The 25630-nt window shown below is 35.9% G+C and overlaps 1 protein-coding gene across 1 annotated transcript; it reads right to left on the bottom strand.

Annotated features, from left to right (window-relative positions):
- Positions 1 to 2106: 2106 nt before the first annotated feature.
- LOC122664411 (PH, RCC1 and FYVE domains-containing protein 1-like) lies at positions 2107 to 13057 on the bottom strand. The gene is made up of 9 exons (XM_043860210.1): positions 12830 to 13057; positions 11330 to 11416; positions 9369 to 9458; positions 9167 to 9253; positions 8882 to 9073; positions 5673 to 7787; positions 4425 to 4571; positions 2628 to 3043; positions 2107 to 2229 (listed from the first exon to the last, which is right to left on the bottom strand). The coding sequence occupies exons 1-9, from the start codon at positions 12896 to 12898 to the stop codon at positions 2109 to 2111; spliced, it is 3324 nt and encodes a 1107-aa protein (XP_043716145.1). The 5' UTR covers positions 12899 to 13057; the 3' UTR covers positions 2107 to 2108.
- Between the last annotated feature and the right edge of the window lie 12573 nt (positions 13058 to 25630).

The following is a 25630-nucleotide window of genomic DNA, read 5'->3' as shown; positions in this document are numbered from 1 at the left end:
TTTTAAGAGTTTAACTTTTCTGAATTTTTTTGAAAGTCCAGCTAGGGAAACTAATTTTTAGGATTTAGAAAATCTTCTCTACATATGGTAAGTCATTGACTATAGAAGTAGAACACCCTTGGAGGAATCTCAACTCACCATCTTCTGTCCATGTCATCACTTTGGGTGATTCTTATTGGAGGAATTACATCACCAATTGTCATTCTTGCCCAGCCCTTGACAGCATCTCTTGGATGATTTTGGTGACTATTATACCTTTTCACTCTCTATCTTATTTCTGGTATGTTTATGTGTCTAAGGGAGGGGCTGGATCGTTATATTCATAGTCTTGAAGAACTACGATCCTTGTGTTTGCCTTTGGGTATCCTAAGAAATGGTATCTATTTGTCATGTACTCCAGTTTATCTATAAATTACGACAAAGGTAGCTGAGAGTAAAGTGAGCATGGAATGAACCATGTACAACAAGGTTATGCTCTTTCTCTCTAAAACATTGTTTCGTCGTAGCATTCCAAATGTACTTCTTAGCTGGGATAAAATACAATTTTCCCATAGGTGGTCCCAAATTCGTCATATAAATACTCACCGCCTCAATCTGCTCTAAAACATATAATACGTTCGCGTAACTAGCTCTCAACCTTGGCTTGAAAATCTTTTAACTTTTTTAAAATATCTGATTTCCAATCCATTAGGTAAGCATACCCATAACGTGAGTAGTCATCAGCAAAGGTGACAAAATATGAGTATCCATGTCGTGCATGATATTCATGGATCCATAAATCTCATAATAGCGTACAAGATCCAACCTACCACTGGCTCTACCTCCTTTATTAGGGAAGGCCTTCTTGGTCATTTTACCTTGTAGACATGATTTACAATCAAATAAGAATAAACCACAAGACCTTCAAGAGGATCATCCTTTACCAATACATTAATCATATCTACACTAATGTGGCTTAGCTTAAGATGCCAAAGATATGTATGGTTCCCTGGTGATCTGTTTTGCTTACTTACACCAAAATGCACAAAAGTGTACCAAAATAAATATCACAAGGTCTTGTTCCAAAACAATTGACGATACTTCATTTAAAACTCTCATGATGATTAGGGTTTTTTTTTTTTTTTTTTTTTTGGAAAAATCATGATAATTAGTTCACTAAACATAATATAAATACTCACATTAATTTTTTTAATCGAATTCCTCAAAATAAATAATGAAACAACTATATGAATAGAATGTCCAGTTCTCTCCCTAATTGTGGCAATTTAAGATATAACTAAGGACTATTAATCACCCCTAATGAAATAATGCAAATTAAATTAATTTCAACACTTTAAGCTGAGTTTCATACACATAAATTCAACATAAGTATCCTAACAATTAGAAGAAAAAAATATAATTTATAAACAAAGAGAAATGGCCACTCCGCCTACGTTAATTGGTATTGTGATATTTCATTTGCCCCCTTGTCAACAAGCTTAAGGCAAAAATGAAAAATGGCTTTATTTAAAGGGGATAATCTGTTTTTAAAAGGCAACAAAGATTGAACTTCTTTCTTACTAGTAAAAAAGGGTAAAATGGAAATTCAAAAATGATAGTTAACATCAAATGGAGTCGCCTTCTTGCTTTGTATGGAAATGAAATTTATTTCAAATGCAAAGATACTTCAGCTATATATGTACACCAGTGGATAATATAGCTAGTTCTTTCTAAAACATAAATATTTTTTTTAAGAAAAATCCAACTACAAAGAACTGTGTTAAATTACTAACTGGTCTAATCATATAGCTGAACCTAACCATCCCCCGCACCCCCAGCATTTGGAAGAAATATAATTTCTAAAGAAAGTGAAAAGATAACTCCATTTGATGTTTAGTAGCATAGCTGAACCAAACCACCACCCCCCCCCCCCCCCTTAACATTTTTCTAGAGGGAAAAAGGATATTTCTTTCCTTATTTGACTATGTACAATGCAAAAATGCTAGGATCCCCATTAACTTAAGCTCTGATGATTACAAATAAAAGTACATATAGCCATTCTTTTTCTTACTGAACCTCGACAGACTCCAATATTTGGCAGGCTTATAAAGTGCACTGGAGGAGAAATATCAAATTTCCATCGTTTTTGTGCTCGGACTGATATGACTTTCGATGTCGTATTTTCCATATACTCTTAATTGATTCTCCTTCCACCATTGCTCAGCTTCTTTTTTATTGTATCTCTTCCGACTGCAAGGATACACGAATACTATTACTGTTAATATCATGTTTCATTAAATTTCAATTTCATGGATACTATAGAGCTTCTGGTACAGTACTCAGTTCCATGCTAGATCATAGCATGATTTTGAAGTACAACTTTTACAACAGTATTAATCCTCCCCTCTCCCCCTTCCCCCCCCCAAAAAAAAAATAATAATAATAAAAAGGTTAAAACCACTGGATATAATTTGTTAGATCAAGGGCGATACAGAGAATGCATTTGAAGTTTGAACCAACAAACTGAATTTACTCTTCTATTGCAGTAGAGTTGCTATGGCAGCAAAAGCAAGCGTATTGCAAGGTAACCGAATAATCCATTTTCTTAAATTTATATTGGAGGAAATGACTTAAGATCCAACTGTTACCTGAATCTCACCCGCTTTAATCCATTTCGTCTACTCGGTAAACTCATCAATGTGATATACACACCAGGTTCATCTTGCTCTACCCACTCTGTCTTAGTGATCGTTTGTCTAGAATCTGTGATTGCAAAATGTGAATCATCCACCGGTCTAGTGCAGCTGTTACACAGGTCCCTCGCACACATAATAGATAGGGTCTCACAAGATGATATAGGTGAGCATGGGCCATTTACCCTGTCCCTAGGCACTACAACTTCAGGAGGCAATTGATTGGTAACCAACAGGGGGTCCATAACAGCTAAATCTGGAATATCTGCACAGGTTGGAGTATGAGGCAGATGCACATCAGCTCCATTAGCCAGCACAGGAAAAGTGTTTGCTTCTCTTACAGTAGAATGTTTCCCCAACATAACCTGTAGCTGCATTGTATAAAAAAAGGCAAACCACAGTAAAGAGCTTTTCAAGTTATAGGAGTCCCCAGATCCCAACATTGAATCCACAGTACTGGCTGCCCTTGACTAAAATCATATTTTTGATATACTGGCTATGAATTTATAAAATGTCCAGAAACTTATCACACCCCTGAGATGCTGTTGTATCCTTCATCATACACATAGGGTAGGAACAGTACTTCATCATGAAAAGGAACGTAGATTATGATTTGCAGCAGTGGAGGTAAGAGGATAAACAGGGAGAAATGAGGATATAAGGAAGATTAACAAGCATGAATTCTGTGTCTCATAAGAACTCAGCTGGACTCAACATCAGTCTACACATTAAGATGAACAAGACATGGATGGATTGGAGGAGTTGGCCCTACTTTCCAGAAGTATTTTTCCAAGCTGGACATTGCATGCTCTAGCTTGAGGGGGAGTCATAAATAGCGGTCCCATTCTTTTTGGCGGTAGAGAAGTTAGCATACTAGTCACGACAGAGTGCCTCTATCGTGACTAGACTTTTAGTTAGTTTAGGATTTGGTTATTAGTTGCTTTTGGTTAGGATTCTAGTTTGCTTTATGTTTTAGATTCCTTTTCCTTATTTGATTGTAACAACAGTTGTATACAAGATTATAAATAATGTAGGATGGAACAGCGATAGTTCACACACTGAATCTATCGCTGGTTCAGTTCTCTCATCTTCTTTCACTCTTCTTCTCTTTCTCGGTTTCTCTTCTTCCTTATTCTCTGGTTTACTGTTAGGTTATAACAGGTTACATTTGTATTTGCTGATATTAACCCTATTGTAGTATAGTTACCTCTTAAAACCAAATTTAACCAAATGTATTTCCCACCATGTTACCCTGACGGCCTGACCCAGATTTACTAACTATGGTCTATAGCATATAAATACCTGATCAATGAAGGACTATTAGGCCATACACCATCTTGTCTTACAAAATAGATACAGGATGCAGGAGACAACCTATATATGGTTATAAATACTGTATGAGCCATATCAATCATGTATCACCAATACATTGCTTTTAACCATCTAATGTGCATAATGTATATATAAATTTTGTATGCATCATATGTGTATCTAATTATCCCATCATATCCAGACATATTTGCTCCTACTAAGGATATGTATCTTAGAACTGTCACTGAAACAGTGATAAACACTCCCCCATATGCATAATTTTCAAGCAAACAATTATGATATTCTGAGAAAGACACATTTCAAATGACAAAATCAGATTAGCTCTTTACTCCAGTAAATTGAACCAATAGTTATGATACTTATGAATCATTAGAAAGTACAAGAGCTAATCCCTTGCTCTTTACTCTGTAAGAAAATTACTCTTGCTTTTAAAGCTCTAATAACTTCCTTCGCATCTTTACGTTTAGCAGCCTCCTCCCTTGCTATTAACCAAGTTCCTTCAATCTGTAGCTGATATTCATATATCTTCTTGCTTTTCATTTGGCACTGCTTTTCAAGGTTATTAACCTATAAACAAAGAAATGCTGTTTAGAACGAAATAAAGAGGAACTTCACAAAGCACTAAAAAAACATAAATGGTTTCAATAACATGACCATAGTGAAAGAACTAAAAAAGATCTACATGTTATCATGGAATAGAAAGGCAAGCATAGATTGCAGTTGAACACATGTATAAAAGAAAAAATAACTGATTGACAAAAAAGACTAGGTCCATGTTTACTATACAACATGATTATCTCTTGGAGGAAATGAAAGGGTTTGTACGATGAGTGCCAAATGATGAACCTCTGCACACATAAAGATAGAAATTTTTCCTCCATGATATTGACAAATAAAGGACTGAAAAACCTATGCATGGATCTCACATATTAGCTTGAACATCGTAACTAAATAACAATGAGAGAAACATTACTGCTAGAAAAATGGAAGGGGAAAACAATTGATATAGAGTTTGGCCATGGAATGCGTAGGGAAAACCATCGACAGCTTGCCACGCACTATGAGTAGAATTAGTATACAGAAAGGAAAAAGAACGATATATCTTCACAACAGATCATGTTGGCACCTTAAAGAATAATAAGCACAGCAAAAAAAAAAAAAAAAAAAAAAAGAACATCAGCTCTCTGTTGGACCTATTTCTGAAATCTTTGACATTTTGACCACTTTTGCAATATTCCAGCTAATTTTCTCTTCCAAAGAACAGCATTTCCCTAACCAGCACTTCATGCATGAGTATATTTCCTCCCCAAAATTTTTTTAATCAAATTACCCAGAGCATATTTAGATATTAAATTTTAGCAGGATGACAACGAAAGAACAGAACCTACAATTTTTAGGTAGCATGTAGCAAATTATGAATAAAAGAACCTACTCACTGTTTTTCAGTTTTTCTGTATGTTTGCAACCAACCATCTCAGCTATCCAAGTGGTAACTATACAAAGCAGGACCAATTTCTCCACATAAACATGAACCAACTCACATACACACACACACACACGAAACACCCACATATAGAGATACTTGAAGAATATCACAGAAAAAAACTCAAATGCAAAATGTAAAACATCATAAACGTAAATAATGAGCCAACTTGAGGACACAATTACCTCAGCCCTTAAATGCTCAACTTCATCAGCAAGAATCTTCTCTGATTCAGATATGCCATTATTCACACCCATAGCCGTTAGACAAGTAGATTTTGATCCATGGAGCTTCTTTTGTGAGTGCACAGATGGAGCAGCAGGTGATTCATTTCCAGAGATATGGTGAAATGCTGGAAAATTTTCTCTATCATATCTGCTGAATAAGGGGGGTATAGGGACTTGTCCCCATCTTGGCAACATGGATAAAAAAGGCGAAATAGGTTCAAGAGGGAGATCATTTCGAACTGGTTTTGACAAGGTTTGCCCCTCAATGCATTTTGCTTCCTCTTGACTAGATAGTTTGGGTGAACACAGTGGACCCTGTGTAAGTGTTGCTTCTCCCCTGCTTACTTTCAAGTCAGAGCATGCCTTACGTGCAGACAGAGTCAGTCTTGGGCTTGGGTTCTCTAATTTTATTACTCTATCTGAAAGTCCATTATTCCTCACTTGGTAACAAGGATCACAGACCCTAAAGGGCTTGTTTTTATTTGGTGCCAAAGATGCATTCATAACCTTTTTACTACTACATGGACGGCAGAACAAAAAGCCACAGTTATAACAGTTATGCTTCTTCCTGGTAAACCCAAATCCGATTCTACATCCATTACAAAATGATTGATCACTACTAGATATAAATTTGTGCAAGCAAATCGCAGATGTAGAACTGGATCCACAAGCAATATTTTCTACTTGTCTATCTCTCAAGGCCTCCACTAATGTTGGAGAGTTTCTATCTCCAATATCCCCTAATCCTAGACGGCCATTTGCACCTTTTCCCCATGTATAAACTCTTTTCCTTGACGTCAAGACTGCTACGTGATATGATCCTGATGAGACCTGCTTAACAAACTCTCCCTTGAGCTTGCCTTCCACAATTGTGATTGATTTATCTCTGGCTTGTGGATTCCCCAGTTGCCCATGCTCTTTACTCCCCATGGTATACACTATACCAGTGTCTGTGAGTCCAACAGTCAGCAATGTTCCACAAGATACTTGAACAAAATCATGATCCACGAGTTTTGCAACACAGGTAGGTAGAAGCTTCTTTCCCAGATCAGCATGCCCAAGCCTTCCTTCATCCCCATCACCCCATGTAAATAATTTTCCACAGGGAACATCATTCTTGAAATGATCAACCATGATATCCACAATAGCAGCCATGTGCCATGGCCCACATGCAACTAACCTTACCCTAAATCCTTTCAGAGATTCAACCTCTTTCGGTTGGGAAATGCTTTGCAGATTCCCATGCCCAAGAACCCCAAATGTCCCATTTCCAAATGTATATAATTGCCCAGAGGAAGAAACAATTGCCATGTGCCATTCCCCACATGCAACACTTGATATATGTATTCCATCCAATGGACCAGAAAGTCTAAGTGGGAAATACTTACTCCTATTTCTCCTATCCCCAATGAAGCCAGCATCATGACTACTGTCACCCCATGTATACAGTTCACCAGAAAGTGTTAGAGCACATGTGTAATGTTCACTGCATGAAATGGATTCCACATGAACTTCATTAAGGGATTCAACAATTTTGGGATCTGAAACATCCATATTAGTTTTGTGTCCAAGTTTTCCCCCACTCCCCTCTCCCCAGCAATAGACATCACCCTGTTTGGTTACCAAGCCTGCATGTTTTCTTCCTAAGGAAATCTTACGCACTTCTAACATCATTGTGGATTCTAATAATTTGGGGAGTAAAGAATCAGATTGAGCATGACTTGATGTATCATATCTGTCCACACCACCCCCTAAAATTCCTCCTAACCCTTCACCCCATAGAAACACATCCCTCAGAATATCATTTTTGTCTGATGCCGAAAAGTATTGAGCATGGGAACTGACCCCATTAAGGAGATTTCTATGACATTCTGTGCTGGTGTAAGACTCTTTCTTTTCATTCACATTATCCGACTCCAAATAGAATGAATGTGGAAATTCAATATCCGTTACAGTTTGGATGTTTGACAAAGTTCTTGGTGTGGATGAATAGAAGCTCCCAGAAGAATATGACAAGGCATCTGAAAGACACCTCTCCCTCATTGACTGTGGACTCCCACATAAGCTATGCACCTTGAGGCAGAAAAAACATGCAATCAGGTTATTATAAAAATAATTAATAAGTAAGGTGACAATAAATTACCATGCTCCCATACATAACCTATTTTAGTTCATAATGCATAAATTGGAAAGAGGCAACCATTTAAATGATGCAAATATCAGGATAAATTTTAATGTATCTTTCAATTCGTGTTTGGGCAATAATGCTGTAGATAAATTTAAATGCACATAAATATGTCCAGATGTATACTTGGAAGATAAATTTTGAAAGATTGTATAAGTTTTTAATATACAAACTTGTATTGAGAACAGAAGGCCAAATGATAAATTATTGTTTATAACAGCATTCCAATGCAGATGGTATGACACCATGACAATGTAGTTGGTGTCACACAGGGATCAACAGCCAATCTAATTTAGCAGCCAAGACCGTATCAAATGCATTGAAGTAAATTTAGTCAATCTATGCTAGGCGCTGGATTAGTTGCCACTTGATTGACTATTCTTTGGCCATAAGATAAGCTCTGATGTTTCCTATTTTACATTAAAGTGAGGAAACGATCACGTTAATCAATTTTATCTCTTCATGTTGAGAGTAAATATGTAAATTTGACCCCCCAATCCGTGTTGAGACAAAGGATCCTCTCATTTAGGGCTTTTGACAGGGTTGGAAGTAAAATTGGCATTTACTTTTCTACTACTCTAAACTATGAAACTTCATAATGCTTATATTAATACCAAATTTTAGCATTTAGTCTTTATGAATTTACTAAATATTATCTAATTAATAACCTGTAGGAATATAACCTAGTCCACAACTCATCACCTAGATGTCTTGACTACATTGAGCCAAAGATGCAGAAAACTGGAGCCCTATTATTCAATGGGATTCATTCATGAAATGGTTCGAAAGCCAGCACTTATTAACATCATGCTTGACTCGGGACATAGTATATCTAATGGATATTTGTAACCTCCAGATGTTAGACCCCACTGCCATGATTGTCTGCTACCTGTACAGTTGTATGGTTGTGCCATTGTAAAGCATAGTTCTTTAGGAGTGCAAAATATCTTTGACAAATGGAAAACAGTGTTGGGTTTCGAACCTGAGAAACTTTGTTGGAACCCTCCAGCAGTCCTACAATTTGCTTTCTCCGTGAATAACCAACTGGACTGTTGACACAGGTTTGTGCTCCTCGGCGGCTCCACAAACTCGAAGATTTAGGGAGGTTGGACCTGGATATCAAGGCTCTTAAGCCTAAAAACCAAGAGTCTGCCTGCTCCTTATCCTTGCATATCTACGAAACAGAAAAAAATATAACGAATGACATGATTCAAACAAGACAAAACATAGAGTTTCAAAGTATTGGAACCACAGGGGAAAAGATTACCAGATCAAGAGTACATTCACCATTTGCATAAACAAGTGAAAATGACTGTGGCTCCTTTTCTGGTTGAGGGTGCCTCTGAAAATTTACCTACGGAATTTGGTTACAACGTAAATTTCAAGGCAAAAAACATTAAATAAAACTATAGAGCAGTTAAATATTAGTTTTCAAATATCTTGGTAAGCATTAAGTCGATTTTACTTACAGTTTCCTGCCCACGGGTAATGTTTGTAACTGCGCTCAACCTTAATTCTCTTGCTTCCTTCCCCGAATACCATATTAAAAGCTTCTCATCCTGAAACTCAAAGGGGGGAAATGTAAGACATGCTTGATATAAATATTCCTAAATCAGCAAGGGGAACAAGTGAATAAAATAAGATTTGGTGGTGCCATTTTTAAATGATACACAGAGTGACAGTTTAGGCTCCAATCTATTTAGAATACCATAGAAGTGCTACTTAAAGTTTAAAACACTACAGCAAACTGGAGCTGCAAGTGCCCCTTATGTAATCAAAGTGCACCAGAAGGTTAATCTCTTCTCTCTCAGAACACCATAGAATGCTACTCAAAGCAAAAATATGCTATAGCAAATGAAGCCGTAAATGTCCTTCATGTAATCCAATGAATGAACAAGAAGATTAATCCCAATCTTTTTGTTTTGACTCTTTCATACTGTTAAACAACAATGTAACAAGACAATCCTATGTTTCACGTTTAATTATTGCCTACTTGGATTATTTGAAACCAAGTATTGACCACACAATAGTATAAATATTAGAAGGGAAAGGATTCCCCACGACACCAGTGTCAGGAGGAATCTGAACACCATATCAATGGTTGTCCTAAAAATTGTCCTAAAAAAGGTATCATCTACATGGGGCCCATATATTCAGAGAAGGGGAGAGGGGGAAAAAAGTCATGTGAGAGGGAAATTGCAATCTGGTGTGGGAGTTTTTCCCATATTAAAACACAAAGAAAAAATTTCCTACTATTCTTCTGATATTAAGATTCTAATTGTAGGATTCTGATGAATGTTATTTGTCTGTACAGATATATCATCAATTTGAAACTATATGAAGGCATATCTCAATATTGCACAGTATTGATGGAAAAGGATCATGCTCAAATCAAAAGTCCAATGATGCTGCTAACAAAGAAGTGTTACCTCTTAAATGCATACCAAATATATGAAAGTGAGGTTGCTTGAGAACAAGTGCATAAATATGGTAACAATTGCGTACTTAAGCTGGAATTACATTCTGGACATTGCATGAGGATATTTCTAAATCTATTTTATCATTTTCACTGCATCTTAAAATTATTTCAGGAAGTAGGCCCTCATGATTTTATTTGAAACAACTGCATTGGACACTCATACAAGCCCAGAATATTAAACAAGTAAATATAATCAAATACATGATTGGAAATGCTTAATTCCCTAATTCTTGTAATAGGAGCAGCTTTTTATCCCAGGACCAAATTTCATGCTGCAAGGTGGAAGCACCAACTCAAGTGCTTTAGAGTGTGCTCTATGATCTCTTTCATAGTTTCATTATGTCGAATTGTTTCTTATTGTTTTTTCTCATAGCAGAATTTACAATTGGCATGTTGAAAAGGAATAGCATGAAAGATAACTTGGTTTTATCAGTTCACATCATGACTCTCACAAGCCAACTCCGTATGAGTCTCACCGAAGTTCTACAGCAGCTAATTGGTGGTGGAGACGATAAAAAGGGAAAGAATAATAATAGGGCAAAGATTATGCATTCCTTAAAAAAAAAAGCTATAAAAACTTTTCAAAGAGAAAAATAATGACATTTAGTATATTTATATTAATTAGGACAGCTACAACCTCATCAAAATGAGGCTTCTGTAAACTTTTAAAATATTTTATATAAATACAAAACTATTAGTACCCATGACAAAATGACGATTAAATCTAACAAACTCAATTAACAAATTCTTCATCAAGCTAATAAATTCCAGATTGTTTCTAAATAATTAAAAATATTAAAATCTTCATCCCCACTGAATTAAGAACAAGCTAATATATATATATATATATATATATAGGTCATATTCAATTATGGAGAAATCCAATATCATACATTTAGACCACACTATTGGCAGATTTATCAACTGCAGAAAGCATTGTAATGACTGTACCGTAGATAGCCTGAAAGGGCAAAATTTTGGCTTTCCTTTCCGACCAAACTTCAAAAGATGTGCACCCTTCTTCAGTGAAACAATTGCCTACATGACACAAAATATTTAGTCCAATATCAAACTTCTACCACAACTAGAAATAAACAGAAGAACCAGTAAAATAGAAAATGAAATAAAAGACAGCACCAAATAAATATCTGCCTACCCACCCATCTGTCTATCCACAATACTACATTGACTAAATTCTTAATACAGAAATAGGAGGATCTTCAGAGAGTCACTGAAGTGACAGATTAAGCCCCAATTAAACAGTTCTTCAAAGCAAGTCAAAACAAAGAATAAGAAATAAATTATAGCTATGTCATCCAATAACCAAAGACAAGTTCATTCAGCATTCAATATTAAACATATTAAGATGTATAACCACAACTCACAATTTGAGGTAAGAAATACTAAATAATATTGAGAAAGGAATGGTTTTGAAAGAAAATAAGCCTCGCCAAAAATATTGAACTACTAGTAAGTAGAAAGGAATGTCCATCCTTAGGATACCAAAAGGGAAGACCAAGAAACTTTCTGAGCATAAGACCAATATGGAATGACCTTAACCTGAGTCAAAATCCACCCAACAATGGATGTCTCCTACTTTCAGAAGAAGAGATCTTAGTTACTGAAAGATCTCTAATCCCAATGCTGAATAAGAATAGAAAATAACAGTATGCTTTCGATTCTTAAATTTAACACTACTAAAGATTGCCATTTTTAAAACATGTAACAGTTGATTACTCCAGCTGCATTAACCTCATAAAGTACTAATTTATACCAAAGATATTAAACTTAAGATCTCTAAGCCAAAGATATTAAATTTAAGATCTCTAAACCAGACACACACTTGAATCATAATCTAACCAGTTCATATTCCTCGTTTGCCCCCCCCCCCCCCCCCACTCCCCCTTTTTCAGTTGGGCATCAGCACCAGAATGGCTATCCTAAAGTGAACAGAACATCCAGCAGACCTGAATTTCTCAAAGAGAGGCCCCTCACCAACAAAACAAAGAAAGACATACAGGGAGGAGCTAAGAGGGTGAGAGTTCAAACTACAATTAAGCAACTAACACCTGAAATGACAAATTCTTTTCTACTACAACCTGAATTTCCAAACTTCTAACCATGTCATTACCCAAATACTAACAAAAGACTATGGAAAAAAAACTCAAACGGAAGCGATAAAAATCATAGAATAGAAGAAGGCAATCCCAGTGACATTTGTCCGCTTAAACATAACAATCGAGTAATGCAAATGAATTGCATTGGATAGCAAAACTCAAAATCTTGGAGAATCAAAGAAACTTCAACATAGAGCATATTTACAGAGATCACTAAACCCAAAAAATAAAAAGTACCCAACAAAAGGAAAAAAGACAATTTATGGTAAAATAACGAAGAAAATGGCATTGTACCATGAACTCCAAAAAAAAAAAAAAATTGGAAAAAGGAAACCTGTTCAACTGCTCTGTCTGTTGTTACTGATTCTTCACCCATCCTCCTTAGGAGCTTCTTTTCCAGCATTTTTCATGGAAGAGAAGATCACAAAAAGAGAAGCCAGATAGCAACAGCTAAGGGTAGAGAAGTGAGGCTTTGGTTCCCCAAAATGAGAACTTTATCAAGGGAATGTGTGAGAGTGAAGTATGCAGATTCTTCTGCTACTGTTTGCTTTGCAGAGAAAACTGAAAAAAAAAAAACAGAGAGAACTCTGTAAAGAAGGGATGGATACAATTTTCAGTCTTACACTCTCTCTTCTTTTTTTTCTTATTTTTATTTTTATTTTTAGTGAATCTATTCTTCCATTCAGACCATTCCTATACTCTTCGTGTTTCGTGCAAAGGGTTTTTATAATAAACTAAAAACCCCCCATTTGCACGTGTGCACCACATGCGCCTATGATATCTCTTCTAGTTGATTTGCTCTTCCCTAACCATTGCTGTCTAGTCCCTAACAAGTTTCCCAACTTTTGGCAGCTGACGTGGCAACCCAAGAGTCTCCAATAGTCTTCTGCCACGTTGCCCGCTGAAAAACTCAGATCCTTCATCTATCCACGTGGCAGAAACCCAATTAATGTGATGGTATTTAAACTCATAACAATAACTATTTGTTAATTAATAATAACCACATTAATCATTTAAGCTTTAGTACAAACCCCACAAGGAAAACCTCAATTTAAAGCTTATCAACTAATATGGCCCACCTATTGAAGAGCTTTGATGAATGGAACTAGTATGAATGAAGGCTTATTAATAAATTTTAAAAAAAAAATCCTCCCTTTATGTTTAACATGTCTTATCATGAAAAAAAAAAATAAAAAAATTTTGATGAGGTAAAATACATCTACATAAAATTGGTCTAAAACTTTGAGGGAGATTTTTAGTTTTAAATCTTTAGAAGGAGAGGTTCCCCATGACCCCATTGTAGGGAGAATCTATACACCACACTTATGATAGTATGGAGAATGATATCATCCACATGGGACCTACTTGATCAAGGTAGAAGAGAAAAAATAATAAAGAACCTCTTTAGAGAAGGAAAGAAATAGTACGCATCATGGGTATTTCATTAAATTAAAAAAATATATATTTATTTCATTCCATCTTTAAATTTTTCCCATATATGTGAGGTTAATACGTTATTGCTAAAAATAAAAAAAAAAGAAACCTCCCCTCAGTTTGTTTTTTTTAACAAAATTTCGTACCATAGTATGAGTGTATGGCCCATAAGGTCAAATTTCTATTTTTATTTCCTCTAAGAAAAAAGGAAACACAATAATTCCACATGAAATGGAAGGAATACTTACATTTTCTTTAATCCTACCCCTGCCTTTTCTTTCCACACCAGCACATGTTTTCTTGTCAATTACATAATATTATTATGTAATGTCTTGGGCCAAATCTTAATTACCATTCGATTAAACACTATTGTTTCTTATCTATTCAAAGATGGTCAATATCAGCAAAGTCTTTACATGTAATAACCTAGCTAGTTCACTTTTTTACCTTTTTTGTTTTAATTGAAAGTGCAAATCAGGGTTAAGTTCTAATATTCTTGTAAGATTCTCATTAATGAATTTAGATAATTTTATTGTAAGTACATTGAATACAAAAGTTAGATCCCATTTTTACAGTATATATATATTTATTGCTGTTGCTGTATGGTTGTGTGATCTATAAGATCATGAGCAGTGCTTCTGTTCAACTTCAAGGCTTGCCAACTACTACTCACTGTCTCCATATCTTTATCTCCCATAACTGTCTTTTTTTATTCTGGATATTAAAAGAAGTTAAAAATAAAAATTGCATCTTCCATATCTGTCATTCCATGGTAATTATTATGTTCGTTTCTATTTTTAAGAGAGAGAAAGAGAGAGATCGTAACCAAACCCATATGAGAAGGAAGATTCCGAAATTAAGTTCTTTAAAACTAGAAAGTCAGGTACAATCTTGTGCGTTGCCACCCTGTGTGGGACTCTTTAGCTTGACTTTTGATTCCTTTGTTTGAAATCCAAAATTTATTCCAATTATGTTAACACTCAAAAGTAAATTTCACTTCTTTTTTTTTTTTTTTTTTTTTTTTTTTGTGGGATGAATAAGAGTTGGACAAAGTTTTCCTCCACCCATAAAGAACGGTTCACCTACTATCCTAGGGTTCACAAACCCCTCTTATGGTTTTTGTATGTTCCAAAATATCCTCCTGATGCACATTCCTGCCCTCTCCCACCCCTCAGTGAATGGGACACCGTTGGTGGAGGGAAACTCGGTCCATAACAGTTAGTATCTTTATTTATGTAAATTTGATTCTTCTTTCCTATAGGAAGGGAAGAAATAATTATTCTAGGATTGCAAGAGGCATGGGTTGGGCCGAGCTTTTTAAAATCCCAAAGCCTAATCCTAATTCCCCTTAGCTAGATGTAGGTCCAGCCCGACCCTAACTCAGGGCAATCCAAGGCGGGCTCGGGCCGACAGGGCCAAACTCGTACCCCTAAATTATTCTCTTGGTTTTTATTTTATTTTATTTTTTGATAGGTTCTACTCCATACTATTCTATGGGGAGGGGTACGGGAGATCTGAACCAAGAGACTTGAACTCAAGACCTCCTAGTAGCAATGGGCTTCCAAACACCACATATTACCAAGTGTGCTATAGACACTTGATCACCTCTTGGTTATTTGATATGTCAATAGGCAAGAGGGCTACAACATATGCGCTCTAGGATTTTTTATTTATAGATATGAATACAGGGTAATGCAAATTCTAAATCAATTATATATGAAACTCTTAATTCAATAACTCTAACTCTAACCATCCTGTTTACCAAAAAAAAAAAAAAAAACAAATAACTCTAACGATCCAATATGTGGAGTTTCCCTTCATGTTTGATCCACATTCTTGTTTGCCAATCATTTATTTCTGGTTGCAGCCAAACGGCTAATTCCATACCTCTCACTTACATTAAACAAACTAAAGATTAGTACAATTACAGGCAGGCAAGTTAAGGGTGTCAATTCGGTACAGAACAGTGAATTCGGTATGGAATTGGATATTCGGTTCAGGTTCGGTTCGATTCCAAACAGTGGCAATGGGATCCAGATCTAGACCAAGTCCAGGATCGGTTCTAGAATTGAATACTCTAACTGATCATGGTTGGTTTGATTCGGATTTGGTTACAATTTGGTTCTTGTATTCGGTTCTTATCTGGTTATTATATTTGGTTATTATATTCAGTTTAAATTTGGTTATGCCATTCGGTTTTCGTTGGATTCTGATATTCAGGAGTCCGAAAAAAATGAAATGATAAAGAGAAAGAGAAAGACGGAGAAGATGAAACGGTAAAGAAAAAAAATTGAAGAATTGAAGGGTTACAGAAGAAGTCATGATCGTAAATAAATCCATATTTAGTAAGATGTACGGACTAAAGAGTAAGTGAAACTAAGGTTTTAAGGCACTAAGGGTAAACCATTAAAACTCTAAACCTTAAACTATTAGGGTTTTATGTTAACTTTTAAGGCGAGTATTCGGTTAGATTCATTGTTCTAATGGATAGATCCGGATTTGAATCGAACCGAATTATAGACATTTTTAGATCCAGATCTTAATCATATTAAGTTCGACTCGAATCGATTCAGATTATTCGGTCAGGATTCGGATTCAGGTATTTGATTCTGGTAACTCATTGACACCCTTAGACAAGTACACTTGGAATTGCGTTTCAATAATCATTCTTGTACTATTTGTATGAATAAGAAGGCCGGTTGGATTGACTTTGAGGTTACAAAATCTCGAAAACACAATCGAAATCACACTTTGATAATAAAAAAATAATTTGAAGATCATTCGTGTAATATTTGTATGAGTAAGCAGCCATATGCTAGATTGACTTTTATGGTCACGAGACCTCGAGATTGGTAGAATGAGCTTGCGCATGCTCTTGCTTAATTATGTAAATTTGTTTTGTTTTCTTCTTATGGACATAATTATTGTAACACCTCACATGGTTAATTACCTTCATGTTTGTTTCCAAGGAAAGACACGATCCACAACCTCTTATTTAATTTGTGAACTGCCAAACACTATGTCCTTCCTAGCTAGGCTACACTTTCATGAGTTTTCACATGAACATGATCCCTTTTAAACCAATAAAAACGTACTATATATATATTATAAAATAAAAAAAATAAAAAATTTGTGGGCTAGCTACATGTCAAGATTGATAGGGTTTCCAATTGTTGTACATGATTAGCCTCTTCTTAATTAATTAAGAAACTATTATATTTCAATCTAGTAGTCTAGAGGTAAAGTACCCTGATCAGGGTTCTAATATATAGGATTACTTTAATAATACATAATCTTTTTTAGTGGTACGAGGATTATAAACACATTAAGTCATTGCCTTCTTGAAAGCAATAGTTAAGTATATAATTATAGATCTATTTGTGCAAGTACAATTAGGTTCAGTCATTAATTTGATGAGAATGTGCAGTCCACAAACTTAATTTTTTAATAGAAAAACCTAAATTCAACTAGCTTTTTGAAGATAGCATTTGATTTAGAAGTAAAGCTAAGAACTTAATTAATTATCTTGGTCTAGATATCTAGTGGATTTATATATAGTTTCAAACATATTTTAGCTCTAGAATTCTGTTCCCTTTTGGTTGCCAGCCATGTATGATTAGCTCTCTATCTTGTGATTTAGACTACAGCCATCATGCACCTCTTAAGTGTAGACTTAATCTTTGAAAATAAGTCATTCATGTATATGGTTTTGGTTATAGTTAAGGGAAATCAAAATGATAAATTAAAGGTCCCTCCTATTGATGTTCAGTTCTCTACGATCGGTTGGAACCCCATTCTCCATTGATAGTGAAGTAGATCTCATCTCACCGTAGACGTAGGTAATCTTGCTGAACCCCATAAATCCTTGTGTTCGATTGTATGATTGTTTGTTTGCGATTTCCTTTTTTTTTCGCATTATTTTAAGTTCAGGTTTTTCTATACAGGTTTCTTTTTACAGGTTTGCCTATAGAAAATGAAACTTATAACGATGCAAAAAAAAAATCAAAATCATAAACAAACAATCACACAGTGCACACAAAGATTTATATGATTTGGCAAGGATGCCTACATCTATGGTGAGATGAGATCTGTTTCACTATCAATGGAGAATAGGGTAACAACCGTTCGTCCTCACAAAATTTTCTTTTCAAATCACCATAAAAATTGTCAGAGCAAATTTCAAAACTGATACAAATATTCAAGACACACATAATAATATCACACAATTAATACTAAATCAGTTAACCTGCATTGTCAACCACTTCTTTAGTTCTATTATTCACTGGCTTATCTGTACTACTTTTTTTGTGAGCCTCTACTTTATTATATCAAGAAGAATATTATTTTAGCCACTTTGGCAATGCAATAGACCTCATTATGCTTTATTTTTTCACTTTTCCAACTCTAACATGCTTAATGAGTAACAGTACTATTGGCAGTACACAATCATCCACTTAACTATAACTTTATCTTTAAATGTTATCACATCTCAGATGGACTGAAAACAATCAGGTAATCCAATTTTTGTGTGTGAGTGCGTCTGAATAATTCGTATATGATCACCATGGTTTGAAGTATCGATATCTTGCGATGTATTGATTTTACTAGTCATCGATTTTGATATTATATTGATATCGACAAAAGATATCGATAAAAGATAAAATAATAAATAAAAAAAAAGAAACAAATTTATCCGAGACGACCAATCCATACCGATACCATATCGATGTTTTTGTACAATAATGAGTATTAAGTCTCCTTCAAAGCTATCAATCACCGAGGGGCATGGGCTTACTACAATTACCTTGGAAGTGGAGCAGTGATCATAAAACTCAATCACTCATCCTCACATGCATTTGCCGGGTATTACAAAACAGTGGGCCTATATAACCCAATTGGCCAATTGTAGGGAACAGTGAATTAATGTTTTGACACGTGCAAAATTCTATATATAGTCTTTAACTTGAGTAGGTAACATATTATCCAATTGACAAATGGGAGAGCCCTAGCTAGCCCTAGCTATAGCCCATGAGTACATTGAATCGATCCTCATTTCATTACCCATAAGATAAAAGTACAATAAAGGGACGCTTTCTCTCTGTGGGATGCAGGGGGTCATGCCACACACGCCAGCCAATGAGAGTGCACATTGCGGCACATGGGGAGGCGGAATGACCATCATTAACTTAACATTACATGAAATTAAATTTTGTAGGTGATGTTGTTTTATTGAGTCCCAGAAGTAGGGTCTGTTTGTGCTCAATTTTTATGTTCCTTGTTTTCCTTGGAGTGAGTGAGTTTATGTGGCCTTGTTAGGGATTCGGGATCTTCTCTTGGGCTCGGGGGCCCTTGTCTTCAACTTCCTTGATAAAATGCCTTTGTGGTTTGTAATTGGGCTGATGTTCTCTGTGTCGCAGCGCAGCCTGTACCTAGACACATTGGCTTGCCATTCAATGGGGCAGGGTGGTTATTTCGCCTACTCCCATGTGTTTAGCTCAGCCTACGCCACCGGCACAAAAAACATTCTCCCTTAGTTATTCTTCTTCTTAACAATAAATTAATTGATACCTTATAGCTTGCTATATTTCTTCTAAAGCATGGAACTTTCATCTCATGATATGTACGCTTTCTAACCTTGTATTATTTACTAACCTCATTCGAGAGAGAGAGAGAGAGAGTAGGTTACCTGCCAACTTTTTGTTCAACAGGAAGAACCAATAATTTCCTCAAAATACCAAACTTTTGGGACCATAAAGGTCACATCTTATGAGAAGTATATCAACATGGGTCTCCTCATGTCCACATCCACTTGGAAGATTTAGGAGATACTACAAAACATAGGTTACAAAATAGAGGTGACAAGGGAACATCTTTAGCCCCACAACCATACTGCTTATGCTTGGAAAGAGAAGGTATATAACCCATGAAGAACTTTAGGGATGAGATTCAATTGTCTAATATGAAGCCTTACTTTGTATCATTTTGCTTTGTTAATTCTTATAAGGTTTCTAAATAAGATTGCTAATGCATATAGCTAGTTTTAATTCTTGTTTGATGCTAATAATTTGGGATTTAACTTCTTTCCCTACCAAAAGTTAGAATAAGAAAAAATAAAATAAAATAAAAGAGCATTAGCCAAAGTCTAGTATTATTAATAACTCCCTAGCTACTAAAACCACACACACAATTCCAAAAGAAAACAATAGAGAATCACACACACACACAATCAAGAATCTTCATTGCAAGTATAAAAGCAAGTAGAATTGAAATGACATTCTCTACATATAAGAGATTTTAATACTTCTTGATTAAGAGAGAGAGAGAGGGATGATATTCTTGGATGTTTAGAGATCATATTCAGTCTCCAATGCCAGTCAGACATGTGTAACTAGCCTAAGTCGGAAAAATTGACTAAAGGAAAGAAACATTTGTGACTCGACCAGGTTCCCAACCACGGCCTCACGTCAAAAGAATGCACAAGCAAACTTTACATGTGGATTACCATAGGCACAATCATTGAAAAATACTGACAATTCAGTTACTGGTCCTCGATCGAATCACCAATCTGCCTTGAAGACTACGAAACCCTAAAGAGTAGAAGGACACTTTAGGAACAAGGAGGAGAAGGGCATTTTGAGGAACACAACCAGAGATATATAAAGATAAGCAAAAGAAATGAAGGTAAGACTCGAAAAACTGGACCATTGGTTTTAGCCATCAAAGGGACTCTGAAACTAAAGCCTCCATCTTCGGCTCTGTTAGCTGTTGTTTAACCTCGAGATCTGACTTAGGCATTGAAAAATTTTCCCCTTGGACACATCCCGGGGTGCTAACTCTCTTTGTCTTCTGGTTCTATCATTGTGCAGGATTGCGCTGAATCAGACCAGATCAAAGGAAGGAAGATCCCGCCATCAACAGGATCTCAATTTGTGGTCCTCTTAGAGGGATGTTTTAAATGGATAAGAAAGGTTGAATGAAGTGGTTAGTATGGCTAATTAACCTTTTAACACAATGGCATCAAATGCAACACTACCTTATTCCCGGCCCCCACATGCATGCATTATTCAGCTAGCTCCCCTAATTGACAAACAGTAGGAGACAGCATTTTAAAAGGTTTCATCAGCCACAACCACATACACTTAAACACTTCAATTAATGGAGATTAATGTACAAATCCAAAAATCAAAAAGAGCTCTTGGAAACGCGTTTATAATATTTATTCCTAGAGGGCCCATGACTAAGAAGCCTTAATAGATAAGGCCAAGAAAAGATTGTATTCACAGCTAACTTATTTTCTTGTAATAGTAATAAGATAGCAAATAATCACTCTCTTGTGATTGTTGTTTTGGTTCTCGACTTGTCACTACTGATATTCTCATCATCTTCAAAACCTCATTTCAATCAATTTATTGTCATCTAGACAAAGTCTTGTTTGGCGTTTTTCATTCTCCCCCAGACTAATAATTTTTTCCATGAAAAAGACATGTCCAAATTAATATTTTTCTTCTTCAAAATTTTCCCAGTAAAACAATGGGGATATCCATTCAGAAATGAAATGGAAAACAAACCTAAGAGAGCAACCCCTATGGTCAGAAGGAAAAGAGAAAGCAGATTAATTAAAAATTGGGGTCTTCTAGGCTTCACTATTTACCATGTGGACTTGTCCATGTACTGCCATGTTATAGATAGTGAAACGTAACACCTCACTACATGGATCGTGATCCTCTACGACACACTAGCTGCCCATAGCAGCCTGAGCGGTGCACAAATAAGGCGAGGTGCAATAACCGCCTTACCTCCGCTCGGGCAGGGGTAAGGCGATCATTGCACCGTGCCCTATTTGTGCCCTTCTCAGGCCGCTACGGGCAACGTGCCGTAGAAGATCTGGATACATAGTGAAATGTAGTTTTTCTATAGGGTCCTTCTAGGCATGGCCTTTCACTATCTACTATTTGGCACCGACCCTGGATCACTTATCCATATGTGTACAATACGCATACAATTAGGTGATGAGATATGTCCCACCTTCTGCCATTAAGAAGAGTCCGGACCATTAAGAATGCATGAAGGGATATTTATGAAAGCGAAAGGAACAGGTGTCATCATCTAATTGTACATGTAGTTAACATGTATGGATAGGTGATCTGTGTTGTTATGTGGCAGATAGTGAAACATAACCTTCACCAAGGATAGTGAAGTGTAGTTTTTTCCATTTGAAAAAATATATATATAACTTGTACAACATCACTTGTCATGTGACCAAAAAAATATTCAACTTTAAAAATAACCTACATAGACCTTGGAACTTAACAACAATCTGCGAAATGCAAATGGGTGTTACTTATGATCAGCTTTTACAACTAAGGCACTTGTACGTGCTTTAGTTTTTGGAGGTTTCTTGGATATTACGAATGGATGCAATTTGGATCCTCTATTGTCGAGCTGTCCGGTAGGATCCTATTGCTGAAACACAGTAAGATGGTAAATGATCGCCTTACCCCCACTTGGATAAGACGCTCGAACAGGAATAAGGCGGTAATATTTCTTATGCCACCCCTTAATGCTTCTATGGTGTTTTTTTCTTCTTCTTTTTTTTGGGGGGGGGGGAGGGGGGCCAGGGTGTTTGGAATTCTTTTTGAACTTTGAATCATATGTCTAGAGGATAACTCTTTATTGTTATTGACATTCTATTTATAGTAACAGAAATTGCTAATTAGCTTTTTGTACAATATGCTTTAATTAGAGACCAATAGTCAAGCAACTGTGAAGACAAGATTTTCTTATGTGGGAACCCTTAATGGTATTGAATTTGATGAGAATGTGCATCCCATCAAATCAATCTTTTTGAAACTAACTATGAGTCGACTAGCCTTTTGTAAGCTCAGTTAAATAAATAACTCTTTAATCATGATTATAAGGTTTTAACTTTGAATCACACATCTTAAGTTTTAACTCCTAATTGTCATTCACCCTTCCATTTATAGTAACAAACATTGCTAATTAATATTTGTATATTCACTGGGGAAGTGATTGATACATCCATGCAAAATAACATTTTGGTTAATGATACTTATGCCTGTAATCATGGCAGGATGAAATTTCCAGCCTTCTTTTGACTGAGACCAACCAATGGCAGACAAGAAATGAGAAAACTTTATAGGGTTTCTAAAACTTTTTACTAGAAGGGAAGCCCCTTTTCAAAGTATAGGTATTCACCATTTAATCTATCAAGTCATGATACAGCAAGCTAGCACCTCTAATTAGGGGTATCAATTTAGAAGCCAAACTGAAAAGACCGGTCGAATTGAAATAAGCCAAATTTTTTATCGGTTCGATTTTGATTTTGATTTTAAAAAATAAAAAAAAAATCTAATACCAGTTGGGTTCGATAAAAATCGATAAGAAAAACTAATAAGAGACCAAACTCTGATGAATCAATAGTTAATTTGTTTCGATTTGAATTTTAAGGACCGATTAGTTTATCAGTAGTTGGTTAGGTTGCATTGATACAAGCTAAGGGGCTCAATCAGCCCAATCAAAACCAAATCGAACCAACCATTTGACACCTCTACCTGTCATAGTCATACCTGATAAAAGGATAGAATCAAATTACTTATGACTGGAAATGGCCAAGAACTTCTTTCTTCTTTTGGGATCGGGAAGGGGATGAAGGAAGCATGAGGTTTTTTAACCTAAAAATTTTCCTAAATCTAAATACATAATAATAGTATAATATTTAATTTTCATCAACTTGCATATAGTTATTAATGCTCTTTTTTTCTTAATCTTGTTGATAAATAATGCTCATTTTGTATACTAATACCAGAAAAAAAAATAAAAAATAAAAAATTGCCTTCTTACTTTTGAACTGCAGAGCCTGTTCAACCGAAGAATCAGACCGCCCGTCAATAGACCACAGTAGTCCAATCTCATGATGATTTTAACAATATGTGGTCACTAGAGGTGTTATTTGGAGAGGCCCAAGACATGATTTTATTGGTCTGATACTTGCATATTGGGCCCAGTCCAGACATGACCTTCTTAGTATTTGGTAAGGCCTTTATACGTAGGCTTTGTAGAGACCCTTTGCCATTTAGGAGTTAAGTTCCTACACACCCAATGGTTGTAACCTTTCCTACATGCTCACAAAATAAACAACTACCACATGGTAGATCAGGTGGGCCCCAAATTTTGAGTATAAGTAAACCCTAGACCCCTAGGTCCCTTGCTCATATGTCAAGTTTAGCAGTATTGAAAATTGCACATGACAAAGTCGGTGTGCAGGAATCGGTTCCTATCGTTGGCGTATAGGAACCATTTTCTCATATTTCCCGGAACATCATTCTCTTGCTATAAATCCTCTTTTTTTAGATGGAGAGAGAGAGAGGGGTTAATTGGGTATAATATCTAAACTATCTAGGCAACTTGCATAATTTAGGCAGCCTTGCCTCGGTGACGCCAACCCCATTTAGGTTGAATATTGCGGAGTTTTTTTTTTTTTTTTGATAGGAAAGAATATTGCTGATGTTGTTGTGTTCTTTTATTTTTAATATTTTGTGTTTGTTAGGATTCTTGTAGCCGACACCATTTAGTTGGGATAAGGCTGAATTGTTGTATCTAGATAAAATTGTCCAAATTCCCTCTTGGGAGTACTAAATGTAGAGAAACAAGTCAAACAACTTGGGAATCGGTTTGCTTGCCCTAACTATGAAAGTATTTCCAAGATATTAATGAACAAGACTTACTTCTATTATTCAACAATATCTTCTGTTTCGTCCAAGTGGGATCCGAAGTATCTGTATTATTAGGCAGAATGCTTTCTGTTGTGGATTATTAACCTACCCTAGATACAGAAATGGGTTTTTTCGAGAAAGAATTAGACATAGGCACATGCCTAAAGCTTAGATAGCAGTACCTTCTTTCAAAATCCATTCCAGCCCTTGAGTGGCATTTCGATCTCAAATTCCATTTCAGTCTCACTCCTTACTCTGCTCCTATTCAGGTTCTACACCCACCCATCATCTCTCTTTTGAAAAGAAAGAATTCCTTCTTCTTCCCGCTTCAAGGATCTAAACCTTCACCTCCCGGAATTTGGTGTTTTCAACTTTCATCAGTGTAAGTACCTAAACCCTAAACCCACTCCAGGAAGACACCTTGCACAGGAACTAGTTGGCCCTTATTTTCGTCAAGAACTAGTTGTGTTACAAAGATCTTTCCTAAGATCAAATGATCCTCAAGGAACCCTACACAATAAACTCTTAGATGAGGGTATCATGGATTTCCAGACAAGAGATTGGCTCAAAGTCCCTTTAGAAAATATGGCGGATTAAGCTTTTCAGTTTTCCTTCACCTGTGGAGAAGGAAAAATCCCTTCACCATTGGTGTTATGACCCTATGATTGAACTCATGTATCATCATCATCAACTCCAACCCTCTATTATACAGGGTTGAAAATACCTTTTCCCATGCTAATCAAAGGTTAGATCTCCATGTTGAGGAGATTCTAAAACTTGGTCCATGGCATCTCTATTGTCCAGTTTTGACGGAATTCAGATTTGGGTTATGGGCCTGCCAGTAAAGTATGTTGTTTTGTGCGTATTCTAAGAGATAAGAAAACTGTATTTATGCTCTCTTCAGAATTCCAGAATCCATTCAAAGGTGAAAACATGTATTTGAATGGGAATGATTGACAGAATGTGGT

Source organism: Telopea speciosissima, chromosome 6 (assembly GCF_018873765.1).
Source record: "Telopea speciosissima isolate NSW1024214 ecotype Mountain lineage chromosome 6, Tspe_v1, whole genome shotgun sequence".
NCBI lineage: Eukaryota > Viridiplantae > Streptophyta > Magnoliopsida > Proteales > Proteaceae > Telopea > Telopea speciosissima.
This window is presented reverse-complemented; position numbering and strand designations above follow the sequence as displayed.